We start from the raw sequence: 12,466 nt of genomic DNA on the forward strand, positions 1-12,466 counted from the left end.
AACCCCTAGAGGCTGGATTTATCATTCCCCCACATTTTTATTTCAGCTTGAATGCTGAAAGTCTCCTGGAAAAGTGCTTGCCAATTCCTTGTTGGGTCTGTGCTGTTTTTTTTAAAAGGTCATTTAAGTGATAAATACATAATGTGTAAAACGCTTGATAAAAGTAGAAGTGTAGTAGAAAGGACATAGGCAGGAACAAAAATTTAAAATAATAATACAAGCCTTGGTCACTCAACAATATAAAAAGCAGCAATATTATAGAGCCTGGACAAGGGGATGCCGCCAGGAGTTAGTTCTGTAGCCATAGATGCAGCAGCCCTGTAATAAAATATGCTTTTAGATCCTAGCATTCCTGGTTACATGGGCATAAAAAGCATGAATTGCACCTGAAGACAATAATTTAGCATTGTTAACACACTTTTCTTCTCAACACTGGAATCTAAGCTGCTGCTTTTTTAACAAAATGAATTGCTTTACAGCTTGAACCTATTCCAAGCTCTGGAGCACCTTTTTTTTATAAGGCTAAGACAGCTGTGGCCTCTGAGTGCTGTTGGACATGCCCCAATTACACTGGCTGGGTCTGATGGAGTTCAGCAACATCTGGAGGTCCACAGGTTCCCACAGACCCCCAAAGATTAATGCCACTCATTTGTACTGTCCATTTTTATCATTAAAAGCCCAGCACATTAAAATGTCTGCTGTAGATTTTTCTGGAAGACGCTCAACCTCAGACTTTGGTTAGTCACCACGGGAATTCTGCCAATAGCAAAGGGACCTTCCCCTATTCTGTGCCTCTGTGGAAGTAGCCAGGCCTGCCAAAAGGCTATTCCTGAGTGGTGAGCAGGCCTTAGCCAAGGTCTGTGGTTGGTGCTGCCAAGCCAACTGCGCATCTCGGCGCAGCAAGCACGGTGCGAGAGGCTGACTCCAACCCTCTCAGAGAATGCCTGAGCAAGTGCAAGGGCTGCACAAGACCGCAGCTTGTCTAGAACAAAGGCAGGCCAGAGAGCGGTGCTGGAATACATTAAATCACATGTGCAAGCTCCCAAGCACTGTCTGTGGGCACCAATGTGCTGTCAGTTCAGCCGACGGCACCTGTGAGAAAGATCCCATTAAAGATCCCTTCAGCACCACAGGAGGTGGTTTGCTCTTCCTGCCCAATCCCTGTTTGTGCTGGCTTGTCTCCTCCTATGCTTGGAACATGCCCCCATTTCATCCAGCGCCAGGACTGAACACCCCCACTCCCAGCTGTTCTGAGCAGTGGGCATCTATGGCCCATTTTGTGCTCTTGTCTCTTTCCCCGTTTCTTTAGACAGGGCGGCCATTTTATGTTACACCACATACCCACACAGCAACCATTTTGTGACTGTCTTGCTGGCCCATAAAACACTTGGCAACCCCTGAGCCACACTTTTTGGCATCTCAAAGTTTAATGAGAAGACGTGGGATGCTAATACAGGCTGCCTGATGGCTGTTTCTCTGGGCTTCCCATTATTTCCAAACCAGAGAATTACATGGTTCCTCCCTAACAACAACCCACAACTACTAAACAACCCCCCACTATCTGCCCTGGAAGACATTTTGTGCTTGCAGGCTTCCCCAGATGGATTCATGAGCCTTTCTCACAAGCGTTTACATCATTAAGTTTTTCAGTCTCGTTTTAAATGCATTTGCTCTTCTTTGTGTTTTTAACTAACATTTGAGTAAATTGCCTCGGGACAGTTATTTAGAAGGTGATTAATAAATTGATGGTAATTAATTACACATTTCTCCTGGTTGTGCTGAGTGGGTGGGGGCTTCAAAACTGGAGAGGATGGGACGCATAAAGGAGCCCACGCCGTACTCATGATAAACCACAATAACCCAGGAAGTCTGTCATTTAGTTCTACGCAAACAGGCAGCAGATTCCCCTCCTTTTTGAATCCAGTGCTCGTCATGAAGAGAAATTAAGCATTAAGGTATCTCCTTCTCCGACAAGCTGGTGTCCTCCAGATGTTTTGGACTACAACTTCAGCACCAGCCTGCCAGAGGGCAGAAGTACAATGGAAAGCTTAAGCAGAACAGCAAATAACGTGGACACACAGACTGCCGGATGACCTAAGATGCTGCTGCCCCCATGTAAACAGAGCTTTTACACTGGGAGCAGAGTAGAAGGAATGGTGAAAGTAAAGCCGTCAGCCACTTAAGCCCACCCAAAACAAATAGATTAATTGGGGCTACGAAGTGGTACCTGATTACAAAACAAACAGCAGAGAGAGAGGCCTGATGGTTGCTGCAGCAACAGTTTACTTCTTTCAACAGATCATGCGTTTTGTGGCTCTGCCTCCAACTGGGAGATGTAGGCAGGCCCCGTTTGGGTTTGAGGGAGGCTCTCGGAGGCAAGCTCCATGCTCGGCAACCATCCCAGGATTGGGTCAATTTTACAATGTGAGGGTTTGGAGTGAAAGAAAGACTGCATCGCTGAAAGCATCACTACTGGAAACTCTTTAGTCCACAGAAAGCTAGCATGTCAGGGGTATAGATTCTGATGAGTAGGGAATTTTTTGGTGCTGGTTGTTTTCTCTCCCAAGAAAAACATGGTAGCATCCAAACATGCAATTCTGCCAGCTGCTTTTAAAATTACAGATTTTACTGACATGGCAAAACTATTCTAGCAACTCGTATACTCCAGCAAAGGCAAGAATAGTGAGGGTGGGTGGAAATTACGCATAAGCTTAGCCTTTCATTCCCTGGTCCTTTGGTTTCCTCAGCTAGTGGCTATCGGAGGACAGGGATGCAGGTACTGGTCCCATTCTAAGGATGGGGACGATGACACATTTTTCAGGTACAAAAAAAGCACAAAACAGCTACTTCTGCTTACAAGCTAATTGAAATATTCGTTAGCAGCAAAACCTATATATTTCAGTAAAATTCATTGGATTATATTCAAAAACTGCAGAAGCTATCTGTTATTCTGTTAAAATGTATTAAACCATGTTACATAACAGGAAGTGTTGGATTATAATTATTATTTTAAAAATCCTGATTATTATTTTTTGTACATGCCCATATAGATAACAGAGATCAAGTAAAACTGCTAACAGGAAATTCTTGTTATCACTTCATCAGCTAGATACAATATCATTTTCACTCAACAGTGCATGTTTTCAAATTTGTGCTTGAGCATGATTGTACTGAAGTCGAGCACTCTATGGGTTCTTCTGGCACATACAGCCCCTCAAAAAGAAAAGGGCTCTGCCCGCCTTGTATGTCTGGAGCACTCCAAACCCCACAAGCCACACCACTGCTATGGTCTTGAGGATGGTCAAATGAAATCAAGGCAAACCACTCTCAAATGTACCTGTGAATAATCTCTGAATCACAAAAGCCCAAGCATCACCGAAAACCCTGATGTGGCATTTCTGTTTGGTTTCCATGCAGTAAAAAATATCAGTACAAAAAAATGTATGTATAGTAAACACCAAAGCAAAAAAGAGAAAGATGTATGTTACTGGAAGGATGCAAACACAATCTCCGCTTAATCGAAAGCATCACACTTAGCTGCCCACTTTCAACACGCTTTTAAAATACGGACCATTTTCTTCATGAAATATTTGACTTGGGACTTTCTCCCCACCCTAAATGAGGTTGATAGTTTGGTTGATTTTCGCAAAATCTGTATGACGAGCTCTCACATCACTCCATTCAGATGAAGCCCAGCAGCAGGCCGGTTTGAGGTCCTCGTATTTTGATATCAGACATGATCCTGTGATGGTCCTTATTTACGGCGGCTGGACGGATTCTGTTTTGTACAGCATGCTGCCACAAAAAGCTCTACATTCAGCATCTATATGGTTACCAGCCTCACAGAATGCTGGTTGGATCGCCCTGGGCTCCACAGGCTTCTCCCTCCATGGACACATGCTTTGTAACGGAGTCGGGGGTGGGGAGTCAGGGTGGGACCAGAGGGCGCGCTCCAACCAGAATGGCAGCTTTCAGGAAAGCAGTTCATTCTCGCCCACGTTTGGAAGGTCACTGATGCTCCTAAGGTTGTCTTCGCTGCTTTGCTTCCTGCTTTTAAAAAAATGAAGAACAAACATGTTAAAAACCATACAACATTTTTTCTCCAAGGGGAAATGAGGAGGCAAAGATAGAGAAAATAATAATAATAATATAATAATAATAAATTTTATTTATATCCCGCCCTCCCCAGCCGAAGCCGGGCTCAGGGCGGCTAACAACACTAAAACAGTACATCATAAAAACATTATAAAAATTAATTAAAATCAAAATTGATGGCAACCATAAACTAAAGTTTTGTAAAGATTGCCAAAGGAGGGAGTCAGGCTGCGCCTTGACCAAAGGCCAGGTGGAACAGCTCTGTCTTGCAGGCCCTGCGGAAAGATGTCAAGTCCTGCAGGGCCCTTGTCTCTTGTGACAGAGCGTTCCACCAGGTTGGAGCCGCAGCTGAAAAAGCCCTGGCTTTAGTTGAGGCCAGCCTAACCTCTCTGTGGCCTGGGACCTTCAAGGTGTTTTTATTTGAAGACCGTAAGTTCCTCTGTGGGGCATACCAGGAGAGGCGGTCCTGTAGGTACGAGGGTCCTAGGCCGTATAGGGCTTTGAAGGTTAAAACCAGCACCTTAAACCTGATCCTGTACTCCACCGGGAGCCAGTGCAGCTGGTATAGCACCGGATGAATGTGATCTCTAAGCGAAGACCCCGTAAGGAGTCTCGCTGCGGCATTCTGCACCCGCTGGAGTTTCTGGGTCAGTCTCAAGGGCAGCCCCACGTAGAGCGAGTTACAATAATCCAGTCTGGAGGTGACCGTTGCGTGGATCACAGTGGCTAGGTCAGGGCGAGAGAGGTAAGGAGCCAACTGCTTAGCTTGGCGGAGATGAAAAAATGCCGCCTTTGTTATAGCTGCAATCTGCGCCTCCATGGAGAGGGAGGTATCGAAGATTACACCCAAACTCTTAACGGACGGTGCTGGCACTAATTGCACCCCCGCAAGAGATGGGAGTTGCCCCCTCAGTCCCATGTCGTCCCATCCCAGCCAGAGGACCTCTGTCTTCGAAGGATTTAACTTCAACTGGCTCCCACGTAACCATCCAGCCACAGCCTCCAAGCATCTGATCAGTGTGTCTGGGGCCGAGTCAGGGTGGCCGTCCATCAACAGATAGAGTTGGGTGTCATCAGCATACTGATGGCAGCCCAGCCCAAAACTCCGGACAAGCTGGGCGAGGGGGCGCATAAAGATGTTAAAAAGCATCGGGGAGAGTATCGCACCCTGGGGCACACCACACACCAAGGAGTGGCGGGATGACAATTCCCCCCCAAGCGCCACCCTCTGTCCCCGACCAGAGAGAAACGAGCGCAGTCATTGAAGGACTGTGCCCTGGATCCCCACGTCGGCAAGGCGGTGGTCCAGGAGTTCGTGATCGACCATGTCGAAGGCTGCTGACAGGTCTAGAATAATCAGCAGCCCCGACCCGCCTCGATCCAGCTGCCTGCGGAGATCATCTGTTAGGGCGACCAGAGCCGTCTCGGTCCCATGACCAGCGCGGAAGCCGGACTGGAATGGATCCAGAGCCGATGTTTCATCCAGAAACCTACCAAGCTGTTCAGCAACCGCTCTCTCAATCACCTTACCCAGGAATGGAAGATTCGAAACCGGGCGGTAATTGGATAGATCTAAGGGATCTAATGATGTTTTCTTTAAGAGCGGGCGCACCACTGCCTCCTTCAGTTCCCCTGGGAATGTCCCGGTGCCAAGGGACAGATTGATGATATCCCCCAGGGGGGCCCGCACCTCGTCTGGACATGCTCTAATCAGCCAGGACGGGCACGGGTCGAGAGGACAAGTGGTGGGCTTTCCAGCTCGGAGGAGTCTGTCCACATCGGCTGGGGATATCCGGTCAAAGTGGTCCAATACTGAACCCGAGGACAGTCGAGGGGCCTCCAGTTCCTTTATTGTATCCAAATTGGCAGGGAGGTCATGGCGGAGCAACAGGACCTTCTCCGCAAAAAAGCTCGCAAATGCCTCACAGCTGTGTGTCAAATTGTTATTTAAATTTGGCTGTCCTTCGAGGGACATTAAAGACCGAATTATACTAAATAATTGCGCCGGGCGAGAGCTAGCGGATGCAATGGAGGCCGAGAAGTAGGACTTCTTAGTGGCCTTCACTGCCATCTCGTAGGTTTTCATAAAAACCCTATAAGATGTTCTTGAAGCTCCGTCATGGGCACCCCGCCATACTCGCTCTAGCCGTCTGAGGTCCCGCTTCATTTTCCGGAGCTCCTCGGTAAACCAGGGAGCCCGGTTTCTGCGGGGTCGCAGAGGGCGCTTAGGTGCGATCTCATTGATGGCTGCCAGGAGCTGGGTATTCCAGGCCTCAACAAGCTCAGTCAATGAGTCGCCAGGGGGAGAAAGGTCCCGCAAGGCTTGACGGAATCTATCAGGGTCCATCAGCCTCTGCGGGCGAGCCCAAATCGGCTCGCCACCTAAGCAGGGTGGGGGTGGAACGTCAATCCTGGCTTTCAGAGCATAGTGATCAGACCATGGCACCTTCATCGAAGGAAACATGATCACATCTATACCGACGCCAAAGATCAGATCCAGCGTGTGGCCTGCTTGATGTGTGGGGCCCGAAACAAACTGGGAGAGCCCTAGTGTCTCCATGGAAGACGATTACACATTGCACCTAACACCATTTCTATGGCTCCAGGACAGCTTTAATATATGCAAATGGAGGTTTGGGTAGGCAGTGATTGCACAGGTGCCTCTGCTGGGACAGGTGTATAGTTTGTGGTGGTGGGGTGCTCCTGCATCCATCTTTGTTGCTTGAGGCTCGTGTAGCTTCAGTGGCTAAGAGTGCTTTCTACCAGTTATGGCTGGTACGCCAACTACAGTCACTCTTGAATGGGGATAGCCTGTCCCTGGTGAGTCATGCATTAGTAACCTCAAGACTCAATTGTTGCAATTGGCCCGGTCTGGAAGCTCTGGCTGGTGGAAAATGCTGCAGCCAGACTGTGGGCAGAGCTGGACCACCAGCATCAAACAACCCCAGTGTTTAGGAACTCGCTACTGTGCCAAGTTCAAGGCTGTTGAATTACCGTAACTCACAAGGCCCTTGCCAACTGGGTGTTACCAACCCCAAGGACCGCTTGACCCCTGCCTGATCACTGAGGTCTTCAAGGGAAGTCACTGGCCGTGGTCCCCGTGGTCCAGATGTTTGGCTTGCATCCACCAACAGCTGTGCATTCAGTGGGTTAAATTTCTGGTTAAATTTCAGAAGGCGTTTAAAGCAAGCCTTTTCTGGTTTTATGGTTAGAGAACTACAGTTTTAAGCAGGATAAAAATTGGTGAAATGAAAAACTAAGAATAAATAATCAGCCTTCAATAACCTGTTGCCCTCCAACTTCCAGTGTGGGCCATGGTCAAGGATGAGGCACAAGCCTCTACAGGGCAGCAGGCCTGAGTAGGCAGTGCTATAGCCTTCAAGAATGTAGCAGACGGCCAGTTCAAGAAAATGGGAGGGATTCCATGAAGACTATGACCATTGTTCCTCAGCACAAGCATTTCAGCTTGCCAGATTGAAGAGTCCTTCTTCTCCTGTACCTGCACACTGTTGTGAGGGTCCTCCCGTCCCCCGGAGCCGAGTTTGAGAGGCATGGGGCTGTATGCAGGAGGGGGGAGTCTCCTTGCATTAGCAGAAATCCTTGCATATGCACATGCTTTCCCTAGTGGGGCTCATTAGTTGAATCCCGCCTGTAGCGATTTTTCTCTTATCTGATGAACAGGAATATAGAGCCTATGAAGCGGCATTGTTTGCAACTGCAGCAAAGAAAACCTGAGTGAGAATTTCGCACCAAATTGAGACTTCCGGAGGCGGCGCGAACGGCAATGGCTGCCCTTTCCTAGTCGGGGAAGGGAAGCTCCGCCGAAAAAGGGTCTCCCGCTGCGGCGAAGCGGGGACCCCCTTTGGAAAACCACAGGCAGCAGAAGCCTGTGGTCTTGGGGTCCGGCGGGCGCCAGGAGCAGCCCCCAAAACGTTGAAGGAACCCCGTAAGGGGCTCCGGATCGCGGAGGGGGTTGCGGCGCTGAGGATCGTTCCGCAATCGGCGGAGTGAAGCCGCGTTGCTGCTGCCGGTGAGCGCTGTCCTTTCTTCCTAAACTACAGATTCGGAAAACAACAACCCGTGAGTAAACGGACTTTAAAAAAGTTACGGGACTTTAAGTACTTAATTTGGCTGAAAGCGGAGTGACGAAAAATAGGAAGTCCGTCTTCCGCTGTCATTGAATCATTAAGCAAAGAGCCGGAGGAGTGGAGGCAAAGAGTGAACTTTTAATCTAACTGATCTGGACATCCGTGGAAATTATTTTTTAAGTTGAATAAGGACTTTAAGTAATTGATTATATGACTTTTATGTGGACTTTGATACCTTTCTTCTGTTTTGGATTATAATTAAAGCAAGAATCCCAGGTGCTGGAACTGCCTGAGTAATTGAGTAGCCAGTTTGCAGGGCTGGATACTTTTGAACTTAAACTTTGAAACAATCTGAGGGAGTTTGAACTGGTTACTTTGAAGCATCTTTTGGAACACCAGCAAGCACTGTCTGAAACACTGTGACTTTTTAAACACTAACTCTGCTAAAAATTATCTTATTGAAGGCTCTCGGACATTAAATGGGATTACAATATTTTTATTGAAATTGTCTTCTTTCCTAAAGACATTTTAAGTTCCCCCTAGAGGATTTGGGATTAATAGCAGTGACATTGTTTTACTTTCCCTTTCCCGGCCTCCTGTTTGACTATTACCATCTGGGCCGTTGCTTTTCTCATGGGAACAACTCAGCTTGACCTTGAATTTTAGATAACTCTGGAATGAGTGGCGCAAGAAGAAAGGGACTGAGAACCAGACAAACAACTTTAACCGCAGTCTCCCAGGCACGCAGATCATCTGTGCCTACTGTGCTTACTTTGCCTACTCTGACTTCTGAGAAAGAAGCTGCTTCTCTGCCACGGGCAGAAACTGAGGAATTTCAATTGGAAGAGATGGCCTCAGGAGAAATCAGTTCTACTTTAGAGAAAATTCTTGAAAAACTGGAATCTTTGGATAAAAAAGTGGAATCTTTGGATAAAAAAGCTGATCAGCAAACAGCTAAAATTGAACAAAATACTGAATGTTTAAATAGACTAACTGGACAAGTTGCACAAAATGTGCAAGCAATTGGAGAACTGAAGGAGACTGCAGGTGAAAATCGGAAATTGGCTGAAGATACCAGCCAAAGATTGGGAAATTTAGAGAAAGAGGTAAGACCACTCAGCAAACAAGTAGGTGAACATCAGACCCATCTTTCTATGATAGAACTACAGAATAGACAGACTAATTTAAGGATAAGGTCGATACCAGAGGTGGAAGAAGGCAACTTAGCTGAGTTCTTGACTAAAGAATTTTCCAAGTTTTGGAACCTAGAGGAAAAAGACTTTAAAATTACATCAGCCTTCAGACTTGGAAGACTTATAAAGAGAGAGAAGCCCAGAGATTGTTTAATAATACTGAGATCAAAGGAGGAAAGGGACAAGATTTTGGGTTTACATTACGGAAAGTCACTGGACATTCTGGACAGAAGAATCGAAATTTTTAAGGATATTCCTAAACAACTGTTGGACCTTAGATCTGATTATTTGGAGCTAACAAGATTGTTAAGGAGCAACACGATTATCTTCAGGTGGGATTTTCCTCAAGGATTATCCTTTACTTTTAGAGGGAAGAAGATTAAAATCAGATCACTGGAAGATAGAGACAAATTTCTGACTGCACACGGAGAGGACCTTCAAAAAGGACTGGAACTACCCTCGGGGCCTGTAGTACCAGAGGTGCCCGCACCCTCGGATTCTGAAGACCTAGCGAACAAGGTACTACCCCTAGAAAAATAACCAGACTTATCCAGGATGTCTCTGCAACTTTTGAGCTGGAATATAAATGGCTGTAACATTCCGGAAAAAAGAAGGAAAATTTTTCATATATTGAAAAAGGAACAATTGGACATTATTTGCTTACAAGAAACACATGTGACTAGGCTCCACCGGAAAGTACTAATAAATAAAAGACTTGGTCAGGAATTTATATCTTCAGACAAAGTAAAGAAGAGAGGCGTGGTGATATATGCAAAAGAGAGCCTGTCACCTAAATTCTTATTTAAAGATGAATATGGAAGAATTTTGGCAATTGAAATACAACATCAAGGAGAAAAGATTCTGATATTAGGAATTTATGCACCAAATGAAGGGAAGTCGGAATTTTTCAAGAAGTTGCATGAGACCATGCTGGAATATCTGGATTATGACAACATCATCATGATGGGAGACATGAACGGGGTCGTATCAACTAACATGGATAAGTCACAAAGCCAGAATGTCACTAAAGATGGCAGACTACCAAAGACCTTTTTTGAACTGACTGACAATATGGACTGGATTGACATTTGGAGAACGAAGAACCCCTTGGGAAAAGAAGGAACATTCTTCTCTGAAGCTCAGCTGACTTGGACAAGAATCGACCAAATATGGATAACTAGAGGTCTAGCACCGAAGGTCAGAAAGGTGGAAATCTGCCCAAAAACCTGCTCCGACCATAATGCACTGAAAATGGATATGATACTATTACCAACTGGTTCCTTTAGATGGAAGATGAATGACAATCTGTTTAGAGATCAGGAGATTACTAAGAAGGCCCAGAAAGCATTGAAGGATTACTTTGAGATAAATATGAACACTGCGGTGGAAAAAAGAATTATTTGGGATGCAAGTAAAGCTGTGATGAGGGGGTTCTTGATACAACAGAATGCGGCAAGGAAGAGGATACAAAATGACAGAAAAAATAAGATTTTGGAGAAAATAAAAGAATTGGAGAAGAAGTTAAGATCAAACCCGAAGTCTCTGCCGATCTTGAGAGAAATCAAACTCTATCAAGCACAGTATTCTAAACTGATAAATCAGGAAATAGAGTGGAAGATTAAATTAATGAAACAAAAAACTTTTGAATCGGCAAACAAATGTGGGAAACTGCTAGCTTGGAAGTTGAAGAAGAGACAAAAATTGAATACAGTTACAAATTTGGAAATTGAAGGAAGAAACATTCAGAACCCCACGGAGATTAGAAAGTGTTTCCAGAAATACTTCAAAAAATTATATACTCAAGGGCCGCAGAATGAGGACGAGATAAAACAATTTTTGGAAAAAAATGGACTTAAAAGGCTGTCACAAGAAAATAGATCTCTCCTGAACAGTAAAATAACATGTCAAGAAATTGAACAAGCCATTCAAAACATGAAACCGGGCAAATCTCCAGGGCCAGACGGGCTAACCTCCAAGTATTATAAGATATTAAAAGACCATTTGATTCAACCACTGATGGAGGTCAGCAATGAAATTATGGAGGGGAGGAGGGCGCCGGAATCGTGGAAGGAAGCTTTCATCACATTGATACCAAAATCGGAAGCTGAAAAGACGCAACTTAAGAACTACCGTCCCATCTCCCTTTTAAATGTGGATTACAAAATTTTTGCAGATGTTTTGGCAAGTAGATTTTAAAAAGTTTTAAATGAAGTAATTCATAAAGACCAGGCAGGCTTTCTCCCAGGTAGACACATGTTCGCTAATACAAGGAACATTATTGACATTTTGGAACTGTTGCAAATTGATATAAATACAAAAGCAGTGTTAATCTTTATAGATGCGGAGAAGGCCTTTGATAATATTTCTTGGAAATTTATGAAGGGAAATTTAAAAGAAATGGGAGTGGGTAGGGGTTTTGAGAATGGGATTGATGCAATATATTCAGAACAAAAGGCTAAATTGATAGTAAATAATGTGGTTACTGAAGAGTTTAAAATTGAAAAAGGAACACGACAAGGCTGCCCGATTTCCCCTTTGTTATTTATATCAGTTCTGGAGGTGCTCTTGAATATGATTAGAGGGGACCGGTTGGTGGAAGGGATTCAGGTCGGAGCGAAACAATATAAACTTAAAGCTTTTGCAGATGACCTAGTTTTGACCCTGCAGGAGCCAGAATCTAGTACAAAAAGAGTATTACAACTGATCCAAGATTTTGGTCGGGTGGCAGGATTTAAACTAAATAAACAGAAAACTAAGGTGTTGGGGAAAAATCTGACAGATGTAGAGTCGGAACAGTTTCAGAGAGAAACGGAACTAACTGTGGTTAAAAAAGTAAAGTACCTAGGGGTAAACATAACAGCAAAAAAGACTTCCGGTCGGCGCCAGCGCTTAATGGCGGTCCGAGCCTCGAGCTCCGAGGCAGGACTGCTCCGTTAGTTCGGGTCTTACCCGCTACGGCAAGCGGGGGACCCCTAAAATCACAGGCGCGGAGCCTGTGAACAAAGGAGATTCGGTGGGCACCCTTTGCGCCCCCCGGTACTGTGAGGGAGCCTTTTTAAAGGCTTCTGAGCGGCATCGGGGTAAGCGCGG

At 45.5% G+C, this 12,466-nt stretch overlaps 1 protein-coding gene across 10 annotated transcripts in view; it reads right to left on the reverse strand.

Moving 5' to 3' along the window:
- Positions 1–17: 17 nt before the first annotated feature.
- CAMKK2 (calcium/calmodulin dependent protein kinase kinase 2) overlaps positions 18–12,466 on the reverse strand; it is a 67,831-nt gene continuing 55,382 nt past the window's right edge. For 7 of the 10 annotated variants that reach the window (XM_079957773.1, XM_079957774.1, XM_079957772.1 and 4 more), the window contains one exon: positions 18–4,050. In XM_079957773.1, the coding sequence (XP_079813899.1) occupies positions 3,972–4,050 (79 nt within the window). In that variant the 3' untranslated portion in view covers positions 18–3,971. The remainder of the gene's footprint in view (positions 4,051–12,466) is intronic. The other 3 variants (XM_079957775.1, XM_079957777.1, XM_079957771.1) reach the window with 1 other exon arrangement.

This window comes from Podarcis cretensis (assembly GCF_951804945.1).
Source record: "Podarcis cretensis genome assembly, chromosome: 16".
Classification (NCBI taxonomy): Eukaryota; Metazoa; Chordata; class Lepidosauria; order Squamata; family Lacertidae; genus Podarcis; species Podarcis cretensis.